The sequence below is a fragment of the Poecilia formosa genome, unplaced genomic scaffold (genome assembly GCF_000485575.1).
Source record: "Poecilia formosa unplaced genomic scaffold, Poecilia_formosa-5.1.2 Scaffold0, whole genome shotgun sequence".
Taxonomy (NCBI): domain Eukaryota; kingdom Metazoa; phylum Chordata; class Actinopteri; order Cyprinodontiformes; family Poeciliidae; genus Poecilia; species Poecilia formosa.
In genome coordinates, this window is record NW_006799939.1 from 6688343 (window position 1) to 6712089 (window position 23747).

Consider the following 23747-nt stretch of genomic DNA (forward strand, 5'->3'; position numbering starts at 1 on the left):
TCCATTGGTTAATAAATTTGATTTCCATTGATGATATTTGTGTGATTTTGTTGTCAGCACATTCAACTTTGTACAGAACAAAGTATTCAATGAGAATATTTCATTCATTCAGATCTAGGATGTGTTATTTGAGTGTTCCCTTTATTTTTTTGAGCAGTGTATTTTCAGTGTGTAGCAAGGGGTCATTCATGGTTCTCTTGTCCAGGCCATATGGCAAAGGTCAGCACCCAAACATGGGACCTTTTTTTTTGGTCAGTGCAAAGCTCAAAAGGTAAGGAGGTTTAAGGGTGAGAGGAGGTCACTGGGGAGTTTGTGATCCTCACTCGACATCGGAGTCATCAGCAGCGCCAGTGATGGTGTATTTCTGTTCCTGGTGGTCCATCTCCAGCACATCATCCTCCTTTTTAACTGTTCTGTAGCGGAGGAGAAAAGACGAGACAGCATAATGAGGAATACTCTGATAACTGGTGGAGCTGTAGTTAAACTCATATGAACCATGAGGATCAGTGTTACCAAATTAGTTTGGTTACAGTGTCCGAGTTTGAGTCACGCGTTTTAAAGAGGGTTTATTCAAAAAGTTGAGAGCAATGGTACTTTTACCTAATAAGCACTGTTCTTCTCTCTGTCAGCTCCACAGCCTGCTCCACATAGGACTTGGTGTTGCTGTCAAAGCCATCCGGTCCGGATCCAATCTTGACACCACATATGTCATCCTTCCCTCCACCAATCCTACCAACTCCACCAACTCCACCACCACCTGACAGAGCAACACCCACATCGTCCCCACCCCTCGCTGCAGGTCCAGCAGCACCTGAGATTCCTCTTTGGGTTTCAGAAAGTGCCACTCCACGGGCTGTACCTCCATCACCACCCATTCCACCATCAGCCCTAGTGCCCTTGCCCTCAGTTGCACCACCTCTTCCAAGTCCCAATCCAGCTCCACTCACACCACCTGAGATGTCACCATCCAATTGTGTGCCAACCCCACCGCTGCCACCCATTCCTCTGGAAGTAAGTGCCACACCACTAACACCAGTGTCCAGCCCAACACCCTTAATCTCAGCTTCAGCTGCATGTATACCACCTACTGAGCTCAAGATGTCTCCATCTGCACCTGTTTCAACTCCACTGCTGTCACCTACCCCCCCAGAGCCAAATCCTACCCCACCAACACCAGTATCCAAACCAGAACTTCTGCCTTCCTTCTCACCGCCGTATCCTCTTTTGAATCCAACTCCAGCGGCACCCACACCACCTGCTAACCCTGAGATGTCACCATCTGCATGTGCTCCGATTCCACTTCTGTCCCCCATTCCTCTTTGGATAGATCCCTCACCACCAACGTCAGTACCTAAATCTGGACTGCCAAAACCTGAACCCTCTGGACCAGCGCCTAAAACACCAGCACCAGAGCCAACTGTACCCACTTTACCAGAACCAGGACCAAAGCTACCAGAGCCAAAACCACTAGCACCAGAAGCACTCATTCTTCCATCAGTGCCAAGGCTCCCATCACCAGCTCTGACACCTACACCTCCCTGTTCATGACCACCATGCATGCCGGCAATACCTGCTCTGCCAGCGGGACCTTTCATATCGCCGGTACTCCTGCCATCCGCAACTTTTCCATCGCCAGGGCGTGATCCCGTGACTCCAGCAACCATATCCACACTCAACCCCAAACCACCCGTTATGCCTCCAACTCCTCCTCTACTGCCTCCTATTGGTCCACCACCCAAACCGCCAACACCTTCAATGCTTCCTCCGCTAATGCTCACTCGAGTACCAATGGTGCTCATGCTACAACTGGTAACAGAGAGAGAAGTCATCATGCCAGAGAGCCGCTGGTCTTCCCCCTCAATTAATTTTCTGCAAAGAGAAAACAAAATGATTTCTTTGTCTCACAGTTTACTTCAATACACAGAGTTCATTGGAAAACCTTGCTGCTTGGGATGTACCTGTATGTGGTAATCTCAATCTCCAAAGCCATCTTGATGTTTAAAAGTTCTTGGTACTCACGCAGGTGCAGGGCAATTTTCGTCTTGGTGGATTTTAGCTCAAGCTGCAGGGCCTCAATCCGAGCCTGTGGAAACAGATGTGCTGAGGTGGTTATGTGATCGCTGCGGTGCAATCAGGTGTCCACCCAGGGACCACATGAGCCAACGTTTACCTGCAGCTCTTCCAGTTCCTTCTTGTGCTTTTCCAGTGTCTCTCGAATCCGTGCTTCAAGGGCTTCGTTTTTGGTCCTCAGGGAGTCCAAGCCACGTTCTTTGTTTTGGATCTAGCAGTGTTTTGCAATGAATGATGCAAAGTGCAGACAGAAGGCAGAATTTCTTTTCTATTTGCGTACATCAAATTAAGATACTCACATCCTTCTTGGCCCCGGCTATTTCTTCCCTGACACTTCGAACTTTGTCTACGTGTCTTGATGTCTTTTTTGTTAAATCTTCAAACTTGTTCTTGTACCATGAATCCATTTCCTAAGGTAGGAAATTAAACTAATTTTAGGTATCAGTCTAAAACACAGTGCAGATTTGTCTTTTTGCACTTAGCAGCAACTCACTTGAAGGTTTTTGGCTGCGATATCGTCGTACTGGGTTTGGATTTGCTTCAAAGCCCCAGCCAGGTCAGGCAGAGAGAAGGCGCTCTCAGCCGAGACCTGGGCAGCGTAGATCTGCTTCATGAGCTCTTCAATTTCCTATGCAAAAAGGAGACATTTAGGAATCATTTGGGCAGGAATCATTTCTCCCGCAGACACTTCATCTACCTGCTGATGGATCCGTTTCAAGAATTCAATTTCAACCTCCAGCTGCTCCAGCTTTTTCTCCAAAGCAATGCGGGAGGAAGTGGCTTTGTCTACATCCTAGAGAAAGCCATTGATTGTAACGTGTTTATGATTGCAGGCTTGTTGTTACAAGCAGAGATTCTGGATAGCGATAAAATAGCACTTACTGGACGGAAGGCTTCGATCTCTAACTCAGCCTTCTTTCTCAGCTCCAAGGCCTCCTCATATCGGATTTTGATTGCCTCTAGTTGACCAGCTGCAGCCTCTTTAGCAGCAAAAGAGATGTCCTGAAAATAACCAGAAGTAACTCCCTTATGCATTAAAGGGGCAGTATTATTCTTCCAAACACATAGTGCCATATTATAGCAGAATCAAATAATTATGTTACCATCAGTTGTATACAATTACTTTATATAGCAAACATGACTTTGTAATTTAACGCCTGCAAATTGGGCTTCTGTCTCTTTAAGAAGCTCCTGCTCTTTCCAATGCTCTGCCTTGAGCAGGTCATTGCAAAATCTTCTTCTTCCTTTAGTGTTTTTTGGCGGTTTGCAAAAAACCTGACGAGTCCACTACCACCACCAACTGGAATGGAGTGTGCACTGAAACAGCACTCTTTGTCAATGGCGGCACTTAATTATACCACCAGTGTTGCACAGTTGAATAGTTGCCAGTATTAAAGGATTTCTCAAACATGCATGAGTCCAGGCAGCACTCCAAGTATATGTTTTTGATGAGGGAATAATGTAAAGCTCCAAAAAAGTCAATCTGACATAATACTGCCCATTAAATTTGAAGGTGAACCTAAGGAGGTATGCGGAATGTAGCTCATGCAACTCCATTTGCGCCTCCATCCCTTCTGCGTCTGGGTGACTGTGTGCGAGCAAATGCATGAGCAAGTCATCATCTGTGCATAAAGCATAACCGATGACAGCTGTACTCTGTGACACCCAAACGCACCGAGGCACCTCTATATTTGCCTGCCAGAAATCGGCATGTTTTACCAGGTAAAGAACCCTGAAAACACCAAGTTGACGTCTTGTAGCGTCGTTCGAGCAGAGCTTCTAAGTCAGCGAGGTGTAAAGCTTCATGCCTTGCTGAACATTTGAAATGTAGAGGAAAAAAAAGAAAAAAGAAAAAAGGGGATGCAGTGTAAAATATTTTTTGCCTTACCCGTTGGACTCTCATCTGATCAGCAATCTTTTTCAGCTCCTTCAGCTGCTCCTCGTAGAGCAAGCGCAGACCCGTAGGCTTCTCAAACCTGTTCTGGTAGGCCTCAATCTCTGCTTCCACCAATTTGTTCTTCTGTTCAAGCATTCGAACCTGCCGGAACAAAAGCGAAGCTTTACTGAGATCAGCAATCAGTCTTCAAAATAGTCATTTTATTCTAGCCTGGTGTAACTAATTTAACACCCTGCCAAATAAAAATCTGAAAGTATGGCTAACGTTTTGAGCCATTTTTCTTTGTGTTCAGTTGGTGTCTTTTGAGGTGGGTCTCTTCCAGCTTTGCTCATCTGGAGACTGGCATTTTTCCATGTTCTTTTTTGTAAAATAGAACATCTATAAAAATCAATTTTGAAGTACTGCCACTCTATTTGATTGGATTTAAATTTGGATTTTGACTCAACGCTGAGCACTTTACCTGACCTTGATGAAATCATATTTGGATTATATACATACAATTGTGCATGCTGGCCAAAATGAGATGTTGTTATGGCGTTTGTCTACCCACAATGGATTTGTGGAGCACACCAATCAAAATTAGCCTTTTGACTTTATGGGGTGTGTTTACATTTTTATTTTTTAATATTCATTAATGGAAACTGTCCCTCTTTAGCAAACAAAACAGTGAATCCTGCTTTAAATTTCTTCACAACTCTCTCCCTACCCTGTCTGTTGTGTTACTTGGTCGTCATGTCGCCGTTTCTTCTGAGGTTCTCCAAAAAATAAAAAAATAAACAAATCTGAGACCTTCACAGAATAGTTGGCTTTATTCTGAGATTACATAACACAAAGATGCTCTATTTTCCATTCGCTGACTTCTGAAAGGCTTGGCTTTCAATTAGGGGTATCAGAGTAAAAGTGGATGAATTCAAAAGCACTCTAAACCTTTCAGTACTTTGTTTGTGAAAAAAAAATTGTGAAAACTTTCTTTAATTTTCCCTCCATCTGCCAGGTATGTGCTACTTTGTGTGGATTTATGAAACATCCCAGTTTGATAAATGTAACTTTTTGGGATGTAACATGGAAAATGATTTCAGTTCAGGAAACATTCTACCTTGTCGATGTAAACAGCCAGTCTGTCATTCAGGACGATCATCTCCTGTCTTTCGTTTGTGCGGGTGCTGAGGAACTCCTGGTTCTCTGCTGCAGCAGTGTCCAGATCCATGGGAGCTTCTCCACTTGGCCCAACACACACCATGGCTCCTGCGCTTACGCTGACAACACACATCGGTAAAGCACCAGGCAGTTTATATTAAACAAGAGCAGATGGGGATAAAATATCCCACACGGACTTGATCAGAGAGAGAAAAAATAAAACACTGCAAAAAATCTTACCAAGTATTTTTAGTCTAGTTTCTAGAGCAAATGTCCTAGTACATTTGAAATAAGACAAAAAATAACTTATAAGTAACTGTAACTTGTATGATACTGAAGCTTGTGTTAAGTAAATAATCACTTAATATTGATAAAAACTAATTCCATTAGGAGATTATTTCACTTATAACAAGGGATTTCCCCCATTTTGTGAGTGAAATAATATGCCAAACTACTCCATCAACATTAAGGAGTTACTTATTTAAAACAAGCTCCTGTTTGCTAAAAGGTTATTTGTGAGTTAAGTTTTGTCTTATTCCAAGTATGCAAAAATAAAAATAAAAATAAAAATAAAAAAACTAGACTAAAACACCTGTTAAAATTGTGTGTTTTTACAGTGTAATTCAGCCACATTGCGTTTTTGTTGCTCTTTACCCAACTCCAGCAATGCGTGACCTCCGTGCCGCAGACACGTTCCTTCGTCCCACCGAGTCCACGCGCATGCTGCTGGACCCGGCTCTGGCAGAGTAGCCTGCGGAGGCATGGCGGACCTCCCTCCGGGTCGGGGACGGGCTGGACACCCTGACCTGGTAGGTCGAGCTGCTGCTGGTGTCCTCAAAGTGACGGCGGTAAGATGACATTCTCTCCGGGCTGCGACTCATTGTGTAAACTAAACTCAGCCGGGGTTTAACTGTGTAGAAATCCTTCGTTCTCCGTCCTGTCGGCCAGGAGTCGGGTTTTATACCGCCTTCATTGTCAGCGATGCTTCTGGGTCCAGCAGAACCGCCCCGGCACATGAGATAACACCTTTGGAATCTCGAACCTCAGCACCAGGACGGGCAGCTCAGATATCTGTCAGCACCCTGTGAGGAGCGGAGCTGGACTGGGAAAGCGGTTTGTAATGTCAAATGTTTCCTCAGAATGCTCATTGTGAGCATAAGGCTGGTTTTTAATAGAAACGTTGGTAATCTGTGGGTTGCAGTGCCGCGCACTATCAGCAGGATGACACATAGGGATCCAGTGAGAGAGGATGAAATTACACAGTACACTAGGGCTGGACGATATAGCTGATAACGTATCACGATATACGTTTCATACCGGTCATATCAGTAATTTTTGATTAGTTTTTTTTTTTCTCTCGGTTTGGTTAAATATCTGAAATACAAGTGTGGCGTCACTTTTTGTGTCTTGTCCACAGTTTTCAATCCTGCTGTTTTCTTAATTTCAACAATTATGGGATGGCGAAACCTTAAACTGCTGCTGAAGGTTGTTGCTAGGTAACCAAAGAGCGAGTGAGTTAAGTTGATGCCACCAACCTCGGTTAGGTTGGTGGGAGTTTGAGAGGGAGTTGAGAGTTTGAGCAATTAAAGAAGGGGTGTCCAAATTGCGGCTCAGGGGCCATTTGTGGCCCTTACACTGATTTTATGCGGTCCTCAGCTGCAATTAAAAAATTATACAGGTTTGTCCCGTAGATGCAGATGAAGACTTTTCATTCATAATCGGTGTAAAAATTGTTGCCAACATAATTTCTTACACAAGAAAATGAAAAACCCAACTTTGCTGCATCCAAATCAGCTTTTATTCTTGCTTAAACTCTGCTAAATATAGCAAACATTTTTGAAAGAATGTGACCCAAATCCTCTTCTTACTACTGAAAATAAATTTATTCAACAGAACCCAAAATAAACTGAAAACTAGACTTCTTTTTTTTTAATACAGCAAAGATACAAAATCTGCTATGGCGTACCATGGTGAAAAAAAAAGAAGTAATCTAAAAAAAAAAAACACTTGGAGATTTACTAGAATTTTTTTTTTAGATTAATATCAGAAATTTTCTACACAAAATGTGAAAAATTTTGAATTTCAAATGTTGAAAAAATGTTTTTATTTTTTTTCTAGAAGGTTTACAAGTTTTCTAGAAAATTTCTGAATTTTTGGGGAAAATTTCTCCTTTTTTTCTATCTACAAACGCCCTAATACACCTTGGTAAAACATTCCCTTTTTCCTGGTTTTGGGTCTACAATTTTTTTCCCACGTGACAAAAAGTTTGAATACCCCTGAAATAAAGACTTTCCTCTGCCTACATCCCCCAGAATGCTGTGCGGTTCTGGATCAGAGTTCAGTGAAATTATTGAACATTCTATCAGACGTGTTATCGATTGATATTGATAACGTGTCTGTCACGATACATATTGTTATTGATTTATTGTCCAGCCCTACAGTAGGTGCAGCTCTGATGTGCTCTGATTAGACCTGGTTGAATGCCGAGCAGAAGCTGGAGCAGTGTTTCTCAACCCTGGTCCTCACCGGCCCCCTGTTCTGTATGTTTTAGATGTGCCTCTATTCCAGAACAGCTGATTCAATGATTGCATGACCATCAAGTAATGCAGAAGCCTGTTAATCACGCAGAGGTACAATTCAGGTGTGTGGCAGAAGGGAAATACCTAAAACATGCAGAACAGGGGGGCAGTGAGGACCAGGGTTGAGAAACACTGAGCAAGAGGAGGACCTGAGGCATTGTAAAAGAGCCAGGTCAAGATTTGACGTGAATTACAACTTATTAGTCTGTTCTGTTTGAAACATATTAAAACTTGGCTGTGCAGAAAAAAAGAGATTAGAATTAACAGCTACAAACCACGTTTTGTAAGCAGTAACCGGGCGGCCGTTCCTTCCCCATGACCTCACGTCTTACAGCAGCGTGGAACACTGGAGGAGAGACGGAATCTTTCAGCCATGTGTACTATCATCCTACTACTCGCCAGCTTGCAGTCATACAATGTTGCACATCACTATGATATTTTCCAATGTAGTTATTAAATATTTTAAGCTTCTAATTTAGTGAAGAACCTTACGTATGCGCTATGGGTCGACTACAGACATGGAGTAGCTTCATGCGTCCTGGTGATGTTATTGTGTTAAGCTGCTTGTGCACTTACCACACTTTTTCCTTCCTCTTAACTTTCCATGATTATGTTTGGACGCAGCACTTTGTGTACAGCTATCTTCTTTAGCAATAATCCTTTATGAATGAAATCAGTGACCGGATATCAGCATTCTTCCATGTGAGCTGTCAAATGCCGTTTTTGCATTAAAATTTCTGGCTTTAGTCAGAATCATCGAAATTAACAGAAACTAATAAGCAGAACACAACACTACATGCGCAATCAATACAAGTTTCAGTAAGAGAATTAAAAAACTGAAAATGCTCCTTGTGTTCGAAACATTGAAGTCACAATAAATTGACAATTTTATGACACTACAGGTTAGGATTCTTTGTTGCCAATCACACGGAAAGATAACATTAAGAATAGTTAGCTAGTTTATAAGAAAAACAGGACAAAATCAAATCAAGATAAGCCAATAAATGAAGAAAGATTATGGTAGAAAGGCTACATCTTATTCAGACTTCACAGACGTGTTTTAGGCAAACCCAAAGTTGTCTTTCTTTAACTTCCTTTTGCAACAGTTGTTCCCAAAATTACACAAACCCCCAGCAGATTGAGGTTTAAAGCTCAACTAATTTGGACAGAATGTAAAAAGAAGCCTTTACATTATTAACTCAAACTGAAGTCCAAATAAAATAACTTCATCTACAAAGCAAAATAAAGAGCAAATCTCATATAAAATACCAAATGATTTCTTTTTTCCGTATGCGCTTGTGAATGAAAGCAGTTTAATAATCACATTCCGCACCTGTGGCGTTTAACGTGGTCAGGAATAGTATCGGTGCAACAGAGCCAGATTATTTGCTCATATATCTGGGAAGTCACGCCGAGTTCATTTTCATTTCACTGCCAATGACTCAGAGTCAACAAGCTGCCTCTAAGATTAGGAATAAACAGAAACAATGACCAGAATAAACTAGACTGAGATTACCATTTGAGCTCTTCTTTGGGATTTTAAACTCTAGAGTGAACAACAGAATGACACCCCGTGTGTTTTATTTCAAAGACAAACTAGTCAGCCAAAGACAAACCTGGTGGTTGATGGGGGAACCTGTTTACGGTTCCTGTAGGGTCAGTGGTAAATTCATCCCCACGCGCACAGCGGCTATTAGATATGAACCTTCAACACAGTAGATCATCACGGCAACAGCGGCTGTCACCCCACAGCCTCTCCACGTCTATTTATATCTAACTCTGGACACTAAATGTCCTCTCAGGTCAGCTCCACTGGACACGTCCAACAATGTCCCACAAATGACCGGGGGAAAAAAGAAAAGACTAATCATTTTTTTTCATTGTTAAAATATGGATTTTATTAAATCGTTGGCTTTGGTAGAAGATACAGAGATTGTTTACTTTTTACATATTTAACAGCCAAAATTTAATACGTTTGTAGTACTTTTTTTCTATGGTTTTTTGTAACACTGAACATTGGAAGATAAATATTCATCTGGAATAAGTAAGATAGCATATTAGGGCCGCGTTAAAAACACTTGCGAGAAAAAAAAATCTTAATATAGAAATTTTCTCGTAAATTTTCGACTTTTGGAGCACAGAAATTTCTGAGGTTTTTTTTTTTTTTTCAAAAATTATCTGAGATTGATCCAAAAACTTCTTCACTTTTTTTTTTGCAAATTTTAAACTTTTGGAGGTCAGAATGTACCAATTTTTTTCTAGAAAATATCTAAGATTAATCTAAACATTTCTGAGTTTTTTCTCACAAATGTGCCCTATCGCGTCATCGTAAATAACCATCTCTTCTAGAAATAAAACAAAGAGCTAAAACCGGGTTTCAGAATGCTCCTTAGAGCCATTTCCCAGTTTTATTTTTGGCACTTGAACCGACTTTTAAACTCTAACTCTAACAAATCGGAAACATGGAGAGTTCCAATATTAATGCTAATTCTGTCAAGATGAGTTGGTGAATTTTGGTGCCTTTATGTCGTAAAGTTGACTCCATCCTGCCTGTTCAGTCTGTTCAACTGGGTCAGTTCAACCTGAGTATGAAGGTTTCAAAAATTAGTGTGCATTTAGTAAGTAAGTGAATAAAACAAACAAAAAAAATCAACAAAAAACTGATGGGTAAAATATTAAAATCAAGGTACAATGTGGCAAATCAAGCATAAAGTATAGCAATTAAAAATAAATACATGTGAAAATCACTGCAAATTACAGAGCATTGTTAGAGTTTTCTTTTAGCCTGTAAGAAAATTCTCGAAGAAAAAGAATTTTCACAATCAGTTTCAGTTTCCAGAATTATCTAGACTTGAAAGATGATTGAATAAATTCCAAAACAAAAAAAGATAATTTCATGCAGTTATTCACCAACAAGAACATGTGAAAACAAATCAAGTAATTTCTTTCAACAATGTAAAGAGCTACATGGATAAATCTTCTTAGTGAAATTGTCAAGTGCAAAAAAAACAACAAAAAAACATTGCAAGTGACTTCAAGTAGAAATAGATTGGATCCAAAACGTTCAGCAGCAGACATGTTTATTGAGCCCTCTGGTTTTTACTCTTTGGATTCACAGTCGGGTAAAATTTAAGCTCTCACACACACATGCAAACACACACACATTTTCAAGTAAAGTTGAAATATGAATTACATTCTTAAGTATGTGACTCTCCAATACAAGGTGAAACCTCCATAACTAGAAGGAGAATAAAATATCACATAGTTTATTAATGTCTTTTTTTTCTTTTTTACAAATACAAATCTGAAAAGTGTGGCATGCATTTCTATTCAGCCCGATGAATACTGATACCTTAAAATGAAATTCCAGCGCAATTCACTCCTAAAGCCCTTTTATGATATTATTGTATAGCAGTAAATAGAATGCCACCTGCCTGGTCAACCGCAAGAACTCGGACTGAAGTTTGGAGGAACTGGGTTTCAATCCCTACAGCGGCGCTCCAGAGAACCGATACTGAGGTGGCAGAAAGCAGAGGAACTAGGTCACCAGTTTGTCTCGGCTGTGATCACACTCATCGTACACACTCAACTTCCTGTTTCCAAAATTTGTGGATCACTTCAGCTGTTCCTGTTCCGCCCAGTCTTGCCATCCACCGGGATAATGCTGAACACTGCAATGAAAGAGAAAAAAAAAAAAAAAAAACCTTGAAGAAAATCACTCAAGTCTTTCTCAATGTTCACTGCTGATTAAAATAGGTTTCAGTTCAGTAACGAAAAAAATGAATTCTCAAGTAGTCTCTTTTTTGAAAGGCAATTTTATTACTTCGGGGTCCATTTTATTTGGAGTTGTATTTATTTAGTTTGAATATTTAAAATGTCTTCCAGTTAAATGTTTTATTATCATTTATTGCGATAATTTCAACAATTTATCGTCCAGCAAAATGTGTTATCGTGACAAGCCTAACTGCACACATCTACTTTACTTTGATGGCATGTCCTCTACCATTTCTCATAGTGGGAAGAGCAGAAGAAAAATGGTGGCTTTGTTACACATTTATAATTCTGATATAACAATTAGATGAAAACCCTGTGACACTTTGAGCAAGTTAAATTTTTATTTCTTTATTTCCAGTGTGAAGTTATTCTACAATAAAAATAAACTTAAGGTTTTTTCCTGTTACTAAGTGTTGTGGCTCCACTTGTTTGCTCTACTTTTTGGCTTGACGTGTAACAGATGTGTGGCATCTTTCCAAAGAACACCACATAATAAAGCTTTGTGCAACAACAGGGTGAAACCACAATAAAACACAGTCTCACATGACACTGCAAGGCAGCCTTTGGTCAGATAGGGAAAAAGATTAACGTCAGGGAGATCTGGAGTATCACTGGACACCACATTTTCAGATTTTTACTTCTAAACCAAATTTAAAATCACGTTTTCTTTAAAAATACAACTTTATTTTTTCTTCAAGTTTGTAGTTGTGACACAGGTAAAAAAAAAAGTTGGATGAGTATGATTTTTTTTTTTTTTTTGCATTGCACTTTTAAATTTGGAGGTTTCAAAACAATCACTTACTCTGTAAAACCCAGCGAAGCAGCTGTGTTGAGGGCAGTCTTGCTTCTGACCCCGGCCAGACACATGAACACGATGTTATCCTTCTGCCTGGGCATTTCACCGTCATACTTTTCTTTGAATTCCTCCGGAGCAAGCTGGAGGGCAGTGTTCACCTGTCCCACTGGGCAGTGAAGGCAGCGCAAAGAGGTCAAGAGAAAGAGAAAGCGCCCTTAGATAAAAATAACACATTTATGAAGCTAGCTGCTTTTAAAGAACATTCACTTAAAGTATTTTCAGATTTTAAACCATTAATACCATATAATGACGATTAAATTAGCTTTTTCAACTCACGTGGGACGTTGACAGATCCGGGGATGAAGCCGTACTCTCGGAGCTCCCAGGGTTCCCGGACATCCACAAGTACAGTTTTGCCAACAGCCAGGAGCTGCTTCAGCTGCGCATAACTCACATCTGTGTTCCGTCCTTCAGAGCTGAATCTGCGGAGATGGAACTCTGTTTCTGAAAGCCAAACAAACAAGGGGGGATATAAGGATTATGCATGGGCCTCGTTGCAAAACAAGGAGTCGTTTAGTGTTAAACTCACTTTTGCAGCCCCGGTAAGTGTCGACAAAGCAGGACACAGCTAGCCGTCCCACAGGGGAAGAAGACCCACGAGGAACGGGGAGTCTCGAGAGAACACCGGTCAACCTCCAGCATCTTCTAAGCGCCATAATAACCAGTGTGTGAACAGAAAACCACGTTACCGCACAAAACTTAACACCAGAATGATTCTTCTGCGCTTGCGCAGTAGTGCAGATCATTTAAAGGACAAACTTCTGTAAATAATATCACCTGTGAATATTTAGTAATTCATTTATTTATTTATAAGCACATATTTAGGACAAAACCCCATTGAAAGTTTTAGAAAGAACATTTAACGCTGATTAATTCTGAAAGAAACGTTTTCCACTTTACGCGAATCCTTCATTTGATCAAGCTGCGCTCCCGTAGTTGCGTCACATGTTGACTTCTGCGGCTAAAGTTGGAGCTACCGATAGCTTAGCAACATCTTCTGGTGAAAGGGAAACCGACAGAGAGAAAAACACCGAGTCTGTGGCTTGTTCGCTCGTCGCTAGCGTAAACATTTGGGAGGTCGTAAAATGAAAGTATTGTTCTGTGTGAAAGTTACGTGTTAGTTGCTGTATTTGTTGCGACATGCTAATCCAGCTAGCTGGTTAGCTAGCCAGGAAGAGTTGAGACATAACTGTTGGCTTCAGCCAACATAGACAGCAAAGGAGCGAGCTGAGAGAGGTAAGTTTAAACTGCTTTCTTCGCGTCTGGTCATGAAAGGAGGGGTTGTGCTTGAGGTGTAGGTTGATCATGTTAACGATGGGAAGTTTTTAATGCATAAATCTGGACTGTCCACACTGTGTAGGCCTCTTATCTGTGTTCTTGCTCATTGTAGAGTAGGTATTCACTGTGAATTCACTCTCTTTGTTCACCCATCCTTTTTTTTTTACTCTAACGTATTCATTACTTGTTCAGATAGGATAGAATCATTAGATTTTACATAAATATATAAAAACTCTAAATATCACGAGCGAATATTGGATAAATCATTTAAGGAAAGATCTCTTGGATTCCTGTGGCAACATGAGAATATGGTTGAAGTACTTGCTTTTAGCAACACCAGAAAAAGCAGTGAAGGTTTTTGCTGTATTAATTCATTCATCTGAATTATCCATTACTTGTTTATCTGTCTGTCATCCATCTATCCCTCTCTACAATACATTTGCCCAACATCCATAAGTACATCTGTTTGTCTATCCATTCATTCATTTCCTGAGACTGTTTTTTGTTTCATATCCCACATTTTAAACCTTATTACTGTAAAAAAAAAATTTAATGACTAGAAACATTTTTATGCTTTTAAATGTAAAGTATTACAGAAATATAAATGTGGAGAAATTTAAAATTTCATCATGGAAACTTGTTTAACTTCCCACAACTTCATGATTAACATGGATATCTTCATCCGAAGTTTGGCGTTTATTCAACTTTATGTTGAATAAACAATGTGTTTTTATTAATTTTGGCTCAGTATCAGATAATAACTTTTGCTTTCACGCTCCAGTTTTTTCTTTGGCCTGGTTTTGGAGGCAGAGGAAGGGTGGGCTTAGACTAAATTATTTGCATTTGATCCATAAACTGTTGAAACAGCCTCATGTAGGAATCATAGTCAGGAGGATAACTTGTCAAAGCAATGATTCTCTGTTTTTCATATAAGAAAATGGGCTATGTCACACTTTCATAATTTTCTCTCCCCAATGTCTCATCGATGTGTTATCAGGATTGTCTGTGGACTTTTGATTCTCTTAGTGGAACAAATTAAAGAACACATATCCAAATAATTGTCCAATATTCACAAATTCTTAGACAGTTGACAAGAAATAGATGTCCCAGCAAATTCATCCCAAATTCCAGAGAAGTGACAAAAACCCAGAGCTCCTTCTCTGACTTTAAGGTCCTCAATGAATGTGTTAAATATTAAAGTTAACCTTGGTGCAATAAGAAAAAGACTAAACAAACTTTAGATGTAGCAGAACCAAGGTGCTTTGAAGTTAAAAGTGAAATCTCTTTCCAGTTTGTTCTTAAATGGACAGGATAACTCACTATAAGACTGGTTTATATAATAGTGGAGTGCTTCAAAACACAGCTGGAAGTCTGTGATCGACTGAAAAAGACATGGATCAACGTGCTGCAATGGTCCAGTCAAAGTCTAACTTACAACCTGATTGAAATGCTGTGGTAGGAGCTTAATGGAGCTCGCGGAATGAACTGAAGCAACAATGTGTAAGGAAGACCGTTTCAACATTTCTCCATATTTATGATGAAGAATAATAATGACCATCTACTGAAACATGGAGATTTTTTAGCTCCCTAAATCATCATATTTTACTGTTCTGACTTATGAGCGGTTTGGGATTTTGGTTTTTAAGTTTTGTTGAGACATTTTTGCTCTTTTTAGCAAAAAACACCCAAACAACAACAACAACAACAAAAACTAACCTGAGCTCATTTTCCATCTGCACTTTCAGAGCTCCAGATGCGGCTAAAGGATCCCTTTTCTTTGAAAGCCGCCGACATGACAAAGCGGACTAATAAACCACGGAAACCTCGAGATGAGGAATCATCAGATGAAGTCAGTGGTAAGTCGAAAGCACTCAGCTTAAAACCAAACCTGCCATTAATGATCAGGTTTGGTTTTAAGTGCTAACAAAATATTAACGTTTTCTGAACAGACAGTAAAGTAGACAGAAATCTGAAATGTTAGTTTTCTTTTTGCTGTTGCTCCACTTTTGAAACTGCTACTACTTTCTATGTTTTTCTGGAACTAAAACGATTAATTGCATCAGCAGTGATTAATCTGTTATTGAAATAACCATCAACTAATTTAGTAATCGATTAATCGTTAACTGGAGTATACAGCCTAAAAAAAACGGCAGATTTTAGAAAGAACAACTCACAGCAATAATTGAGCCAAAATTGTACAAAAAAATAATAAATTTTGCATTTAATTTGAAAAATGCATTATTTGTTTGTAACTATGTTTTACCAAGTGGCAAATTTTAGTTCTGTAAATTATTCAATAATCAATAAAAATAATTGATTTACTGAAACAATTGTTAGTTGCAGCCTTAATTTTATCTAACTNTCGTAAATAACCATCTCTTCTAGAAATAAAACAAAGAGCTAAAACCAGGTTTCAGAATGCTGTTTGGAGCCATTTCCCAGTTTTATTTTTGGCACTTGAACCGACTTTTAAACTCTAACTCTAACAAATCGGAAACATGGAGAGTTCCAATATTAATGCTAATTCTGTCAAGATGAGTTGGTGAATTTTGGTGCCTTTATGTCGTAAAGTTGACTCCATCCTGCCTGTTCAGTCTGTTCAACTGGGTCAGTTCAACCTGAGTATGAAGGTTTCAAAAATTAGTGTGCATTTAGTAAGTAAGTGAATAAAACAAACAAAAAAAATCAACAAAAAACTGATGGGTAAAATATTAAAATCAAGGTACAATGTGGCAAATCAAGCATAAAGTATAGCAATTAAAAATAAATACATGTGAAAATCACTGCAAATTACAGAGCATTGTTAGAGTTTTCTTTTAGCCTGTAAGAAAATTCTCGAAGAAAAAGAATTTTCACAATCAGTTTCAGTTTCCAGAATTATCTAGACTTGAAAGATGATTGAATAAATTCCAAAACAAAAAAAGATAATTTCATGCAGTTATTCACCAACAAGAACATGTGAAAACAAATCAAGTAATTTCTTTCAACAATGTAAAGAGCTACATGGATAAATCTTCTTAGTGAAATTGTCAAGTGCAAAAAAAACAACAAAAAAACATTGCAAGTGACTTCAAGTAGAAATAGATTGGATCCAAAACGTTCAGCAGCAGACATGTTTATTGAGCCCTCTGGTTTTTACTCTTTGGATTCACAGTCGGGTAAAATTTAAGCTCTCACACACACATGCAAACACACACACACATTTTCAAGTAAAGTTGAAATATGAATTACATTCTTAAGTATGTGACTCTCCAATACAAGGTGAAACCTCCATAACTAGAAGGAGAATAAAATATCACATAGTTTATTAATGTCTTTTTTTTCTTTTTTACAAATACAAATCTGAAAAGTGTGGCATGCATTTCTATTCAGCCCGATGAATACTGATACCTTAAAATGAAATTCCAGCGCAATTCACTCCTAAAGCCCTTTTATGATATTATTGTATAGCAGTAAATAGAATGCCACCTGCCTGGTCAACCGCAAGAACTCGGACTGAAGTTTGGAGGAATTGGGTTTCAATCCCTACAGCGGCGCTCCAGAGAACCAATACTGAGGTGGCAGAAAGCAGAGGAACTAGGTCACCAGTTTGTCTCGGCTGTGATCACACTCATCGTACACACTCAACTTCCTGTTTCCAAAATTTGTGGATCACTTCAGCTGTTCCTGTTCCGCCCAGTCTTGCCATCCACCGGGATAATGCTGAACACTGCAATGAAAGAGAAAAAAAAAAAAAAAAAACCTTGAAGAAAATCACTCAAGTCTTTCTCAATGTTCACTGCTGATTAAAATAGGTTTCAGTTCAGTAACGAAAAAAATGAATTCTCAAGTAGTCTCTTTTTTGAAAGGCAATTTTATTACTTCGGGGTCCATTTTATTTGGAGTTGTATTTATTTAGTTTGAATATTTAAAATGTCTTCCAGTTAAATGTTTTATTATCATTTATTGCGATAATTTCAACAATTTATCGTCCAGCAAAATGTGTTATCGTGACAAGCCTAACTGCACACATCTACTTTACTTTGATGGCATGTCCTCTACCATTTCTCATAGTGGGAAGAGCAGAAGAAAAATGGTGGCTTTGTTACACATTTATAATTCTGATATAACAATTAGATGAAAACCCTGTGACACTTTGAGCAAGTTAAATTTTTATTTCTTTATTTCCAGTGTGAAGTTATTCTACAATAAAAATAAACTTAAGGTTTTTTCCTGTTACTAAGTGTTGTGGCTCCACTTGTTTGCTCTACTTTTTGGCTTGACGTGTAACAGATGTGTGGCATCTTTCCAAAGAACACCACATAATAAAGCTTTGTGCAACAACAGGGTGAAACCACAATAAAACACAGTCTCACATGACACTGCAAGGCAGCCTTTGGTCAGATAGGGAAAAAGATTAACGTCAGGGAGATCTGGAGTATCACTGGACACCACATTTTCAGATTTTTACTTCTAAACCAAATTTAAAATCACGTTTTCTTTAAAAATACAACTTTATTTTTTCTTCAAGTTTGTAGTTGTGACACAGGTAAAAAAAAAAGTTGGATGAGTATGATTTTTTTTTTTTTTTTGCATTGCACTTTTAAATTTGGAGGTTTCAAAACAATCACTTACTCTGTAAAACCCAGCGAAGCAGCTGTGTTGAGGGCAGTCTTGCTTCTGACCCCGGCCAGACACATGAACACGATGTTATCCTTCTGCCTGGGCATTTCACCGTCATACTTTTCTTTGAATTCCTCCGGAGCAAGCTGGAGGGCAGTGTTCACCTGTCCCACTGGGCAGTGAAGGCAGCGCAAAGAGGTCAAGAGAAAGAGAAAGCGCCCTTAGATAAAAATAACACATTTATGAAGCTAGCTGCTTTTAAAGAACATTCACTTAAAGTATTTTCAGATTTTAAACCATTAATACCATATAATGACGATTAAATTAGCTTTTTCAACTCACGTGGGACGTTGACAGATCCGGGGATGAAGCCGTACTCTCGGAGCTCCCAGGGTTCCCGGACATCCACAAGTACAGTTTTGCCAACAGCCAGGAGCTGCTTCAGCTGCGCATAACTCACATCTGTGTTCCGTCCTTCAGAGCTGAATCTGCGGAGATGGAACTCTGTTTCTGAAAGCCAAACAAACAAGGGGGGATATAAGGATTATGCATGGGCCTCGTTGCAAAACAAGGAGTCGTTTAGTGTTAAACTCACTTTTGCAGCCCCGGTAAGTGTCGACAAAGCAGGACACAGCTAGCCGTCCCACAGGGGAAGAAGACCCACGAGGAACGGGGAGTCTCGAGAGAACACCGGTCAACCTCCAGCATCTTCTAAGCGCCATAATAACCAGTGTGTGAACAGAAAACCACGTTACCGCACAAAACTTAACACCAGAATGATTCTTCTGCGCTTGCGCAGTAGTGCAGATCATTTAAAGGACAAACTTCTGTAAATAATATCACCTGTGAATATTTAGTAATTCATTTATTTATTTATAAGCACATATTTAGGACAAAACCCCATTGAAAGTTTTAGAAAGAACATTTAACGCTGATTAATTCTGAAAGAAACGTTTTCCACTTTACGCGAATCCTTCATTTGATCAAGCTGCGCTCCCGTAGTTGCGTCACATGTTGACTTCTGCGGCTAAAGTTGGAGCTACCGATAGCTTAGCAACATCTTCTGGTGAAAGGGAAACCGACAGAGAGAAAAACACCGAGTCTGTGGCTTGTTCGCTCGTCGCTAGCGTAAACATTTGGGAGGTCGTAAAATGAAAGTATTGTTCTGTGTGAAAGTTACGTGTTAGTTGCTGTATTTGTTGCGACATGCTAATCCAGCTAGCTGGTTAGCTAGCCAGGAAGAGTTGAGACATAACTGTTGGCTTCAGCCAACATAGACAGCAAAGGAGCGAGCTGAGAGAGGTAAGTTTAAACTGCTTTCTTCGCGTCTGGTCATGAAAGGAGGGGTTGTGCTTGAGGTGTAGGTTGATCATGTTAACGATGGGAAGTTTTTAATGCATAAATCTGGACTGTCCACACTGTGTAGGCCTCTTATCTGTGTTCTTGCTCATTGTAGAGTAGGTATTCACTGTGAATTCACTCTCTTTGTTCACCCATCCTTTTTTTTTTACTCTAACGTATTCATTACTTGTTCAGATAGGATAGAATCATTAGATTTTACATAAATATATAAAAACTCTAAATATCACGAGCGAATATTGGATAAATCATTTAAGGAAAGATCTCTTGGATTCCTGTGGCAACATGAGAATATGGTTGAAGTACTTGCTTTTAGCAACACCAGAAAAAGCAGTGAAGGTTTTTGCTGTATTAATTCATTCATCTGAATTATCCATTACTTGTTTATCTGTCTGTCATCCATCTATCCCTCTCTACAATACATTTGCCCAACATCCATAAGTACATCTGTTTGTCTATCCATTCATTCATTTCCTGAGACTGTTTTTTGTTTCATATCCCACATTTTAAACCTTATTACTGTAAAAAAAAAATTTAATGACTAGAAACATTTTTATGCTTTTAAATGTAAAGTATTACAGAAATATAAATGTGGAGAAATTTAAAATTTCATCATGGAAACTTGTTTAACTTCCCACAACTTCATGATTAACATGGATATCTTCATCCGAAGTTTGGCGTTTATTCAACTTTATGTTGAATAAACAATGTGTTTTTATTAATTTTGGCTCAGTATCAGATAATAACTTTTGCTTTCACGCTCCAGTTTTTTCTTTGGCCTGGTTTTGGAGGCAGAGGAAGGGTGGGCTTAGACTAAATTATTTGCATTTGATCCATAAACTGTTGAAACAGCCTCATGTAGGAATCATAGTCAGGAGGATAACTTGTCAAAGCAATGATTCTCTGTTTTTCATATAAGAAAATGGGCTATGTCACACTTTCATAATTTTCTCTCCCCGATGTCTCATCGATGTGTTATCACGATTGTCTGTGGACTTTTGATTCTCTTAGTGGAACAAATTAAAGAACACATATCCAAATAATTGTCCAATATTCACAAATTCTTAGACAGTTGACAAGAAATAGATGTCCCAGCAAATTCATCCCAAATTCCAGAGAAGTGACAAAAACCCAGAGCTCCTTCTCTGACTTTAAGGTCCTCAATGAATGTGTTAAATATTAAAGTTAACCTTGGTGCAATAAGAAAAAGACTAAACAAACTTTAGATGTAGCAGAACCAAGGTGCTTTGAAGTTAAAGGTGAAATCTCTTTCCAGTTTGTTCTTAAATGGACAGGATAACTCACTATAAGACTGGTTTACATAATAGTGGAGCGCTTCAAAACACAGCTGGAAGTCTGTGATCGACTGAAAAAGACATGGATCAACGTGCTGCAATGGTCCAGTCAAAGTCTAACTTACAACCTGATTGAAATGCTGTGGTAGGAGCTTAATGGAGCTCGCGGAATGAACTGAAGCAACAATGTGTAAGGAAGACCGTTTCAACATTTCTCCATATTTATGATGAAGAATAATAATGACCATCTACTGAAACATGGAGATTTTTTAGCTCCCTAAATCATCATATTTTACTGTTCTGACTTATGAGCGGTTTGGGATTTTGGTTTTTAAGTTTTGTTGAGACATTTTTGCTCTTTTTAGCAAAAAACACCCAAACAACAACAACAACAACAAAAACTAACCTGAGCTCATTTTCCATCTGCACTTTCAGAGCTCCAGATGCGGCTAAAGGATCCCTTTTCTTTGAAAGCCGCCGACATGACAAAGCGGACTAATAAACCACGGAAACCTCGAGATGAGGAGTCATCAGATGAAGTCAGTGGTAAGTCGAAAGCACTCAGCTTAAAACCAAACCTGCCATTAATGATCAGGTTTGGTTTTAAGTGCTAACAAAATATTAACGTTTTCTGAACAGACAGTAAAGTAGACAGAAATCTGAAATGTTAGTTTTCTTTTTGCTGTTGCTCCACTTTTGAAACTGCTACTACTTTCTATGTTTTTCTGGAACTAAAACGATTAATTGCATCAGCAGTGATTAATCTGTTATTGAAATAACCATCAACTAATTTAGTAATCGATTAATCGTTAACTGGAGTATACAGCCTAAAAAAAACGGCAGATTTTAGAAAGAACAACTCACAGCAATAATTGAGCCAAAATTGTACAAAAAAATAATAAATTTTGCATTTAATTTGAAAAATGCATTATTTGTTTGTAACTATGTTTTACCAAGTGGCAAATTTTAGTTCTGTAAATTATTCAATAATCAATAAAATAATTGATTTACTGAAACAATTGTTAGTTGCAGCCTTAATTTTATCTAACTTTATTTTAGTTATGATCTGTTAAAGATTTTTTTTTCCAACTCCATAATTTGAATAAACATAACTGTAATTTGCATTTAGACTTGCATTCATAGCTGTTTTTAGAGTTTTCTTTTCTTTTCTGATGACTTATTTTGAAACCTTAATTGATTTTGACTAAAACCTTGACTCTAGTAAATGTGTTTATAACAGTTTTTAAAGGCCATGGTTCAAATTATCACTCCCATTTTGTTACTATTCTAAAATGTTGTTTTTAAGTTTCAGGCGGTTATTTGCTAAAACCATTCATGAACTGGTATTTCAAGCTTTTAGGAGCACTCTGTAAATTTAATCACTTTTTTTAAAAACCAAAGACCCTGAATAAGTGGTCCCCCTTTAAAAGTCCACGTATAGAAAACCTTTAACCGATTGAATGTTGTTTGTCAACCAGGGTTGACATGCCAACATGTTAACAAAGCAGTGGACCTGAGCTCGGTGAAGAAGTCGGTCCTGTCAAGCGTGTGGTTGGTCTGCTCCGAGTGTCTGAGGGAGAGGACGATGATCGACGGTGAGCCGGCAGCGTCCCACGACATCCTGGTCTGCCTCAAGTGTGGCTTTCAGGTCTGATTTGCTTCTCTTACATAAAACATTGTAAAAACATGATCAAGAACATTGTCTTTTTTTTTAATCTTGCAGTATGTTTGAAGTTGGCCATTTATTTACTGCTTATTTTGACTAAAAAAAAACAATTTTTTTTTATTAAGGCTTTAACTAACAATTATTTTAGTAATTGGATGTGAATATAAGCGCATGGTCTGTTTTTAAGCTTTTTATTTGTGAATAATAATAATAATAATAATAATAAAAACATATCTCTTCCTTCCATTTCCCAAATCTGCATTACATTTTTGTCAGCCTGTCATGTTAAATCCCTTTAAAATACACAGTAGTTTGAGGTTGTAATGTGAGAAAATGCACATACAAGTCTAATTTTTTTCAATCAGTAGAATGATATTTTAAACTTAAGCTGTCTCAATGAACTGTCTTACAGGGCTGTAACCAATCAGGAATCCAGCATGCCGTCAAGCATCACCAGACTTTTCATCCAGAGTCGCACTGTATCACGATCAGCCTGAACACGTGGAAGGCCTGGTGAGAATCCCTGCAGGTTACCGTGACGAGGAAAAAGTAACGCTGCACAACCAAAGGGCTGATTTATGACAATGTGTTTGACTTGCATAGATACTAAACAAATTTAGACTATTTTTAGTCAAAATTCACATCAACAGCTTTTACCAAACAATTTTATTCCACTCATACCAAATTGTTGTTAAAATGATCAGCGCATCTGTTTTTGTCTGCTTAGCTGTGCATTTTTGTCATATTCTTAATGAAATATATTTTTTAATTGTCAACAGGTGCTTTGAATGTAACGAAGAGCTCTCTACACACTGCAACAAGAAGGCTTTGGCTCAGACTCTCGACTTTTTGCAGAAGCATTCTGTCAAGGCGACATCAGGTAATACTTACAGTTTTATTCATGAAGCTCTTTAAAACAACACCGTTGGTTGGTGCTGCACATAAAACAAACATGTCTACATCCCCGAAGTTTACTGATGTTGAACGCAGCTGTTTGTCATTTGATGATCATCATAACACTGTATAGCTGCATGACTGTTTTAACATATTATGTTATTTAGTTTTGTCAACTTCCATAGTAAAGAAAAGCCAGTTTTAAACCAATTGTTGCAGTAGTCTGCTTGCCGTACAGCGGCTCCCCCTTGTGGCAGGAGCTGTCTCTTCCTCCTGCCAGTCACAAAGTAAGACAAACTGAATCAAAAACCCGTTCATATTTCATTCTTCATTCTGAATA

The 23747-nt window shown here is 38.7% G+C and overlaps 4 protein-coding genes across 4 annotated transcripts in view; 1 reads left to right on the forward strand and 3 right to left on the reverse strand.

Annotated features, from left to right (window-relative positions):
* Nucleotides 1–122: 122 nt before the first annotated feature.
* On the reverse strand, nucleotides 123–6309 carry LOC103148164 (keratin, type II cytoskeletal 8). Its single transcript, XM_007566831.2, has 11 exons — nucleotides 5759–6309; nucleotides 5064–5223; nucleotides 3959–4108; nucleotides 2953–3072; nucleotides 2768–2863; nucleotides 2564–2698; nucleotides 2370–2480; nucleotides 2171–2281; nucleotides 1959–2083; nucleotides 601–1869; nucleotides 123–413 (listed from the first exon to the last, which is right to left on the reverse strand). The coding sequence occupies exons 1-11, from the start codon at nucleotides 6118–6120 to the stop codon at nucleotides 320–322; spliced, it is 2733 nt and encodes a 910-aa protein (XP_007566893.2). The 5' UTR covers nucleotides 6121–6309; the 3' UTR covers nucleotides 123–319.
* A 3671-nt stretch (nucleotides 6310–9980) lies between these two features.
* Nucleotides 9981–13074, reverse strand: tstd3 (thiosulfate sulfurtransferase like domain containing 3). Its single transcript, XM_007566947.2, has 4 exons — nucleotides 12843–13074; nucleotides 12590–12757; nucleotides 12260–12419; nucleotides 9981–11354 (listed from the first exon to the last, which is right to left on the reverse strand). Exons 1-4 carry the CDS (start codon nucleotides 13057–13059, stop codon nucleotides 11297–11299), a joined length of 603 nt encoding a protein of 200 aa, XP_007567009.2. The 5' UTR covers nucleotides 13060–13074; the 3' UTR covers nucleotides 9981–11296.
* Nucleotides 13075–16689: 3615 nt separating this feature from the next.
* On the reverse strand, nucleotides 16690–19020 carry LOC103148316 (thiosulfate sulfurtransferase/rhodanese-like domain-containing protein 3). The gene is made up of 4 exons (XM_007567064.2): nucleotides 18789–19020; nucleotides 18536–18703; nucleotides 18206–18365; nucleotides 16690–17300 (listed from the first exon to the last, which is right to left on the reverse strand). Exons 1-4 carry the CDS (start codon nucleotides 19003–19005, stop codon nucleotides 17243–17245), a joined length of 603 nt encoding a protein of 200 aa, XP_007567126.2. The 5' UTR covers nucleotides 19006–19020; the 3' UTR covers nucleotides 16690–17242.
* An 83-nt stretch (nucleotides 19021–19103) lies between these two features.
* usp45 (ubiquitin specific peptidase 45) overlaps nucleotides 19104–23747 on the forward strand; it is a 39188-nt gene continuing 34544 nt past the window's right edge. Inside the window, exons 1-5 of the mRNA XM_016669931.1 lie at nucleotides 19104–19495; nucleotides 21283–21393; nucleotides 22326–22495; nucleotides 22926–23026; nucleotides 23293–23393. Of these exons, the coding sequence (XP_016525417.1) occupies nucleotides 21291–21393; nucleotides 22326–22495; nucleotides 22926–23026; nucleotides 23293–23393 (475 nt within the window). The 5' untranslated portion in view covers nucleotides 19104–19495; nucleotides 21283–21290. The remainder of the gene's footprint in view (nucleotides 19496–21282; nucleotides 21394–22325; nucleotides 22496–22925; nucleotides 23027–23292; nucleotides 23394–23747) is intronic.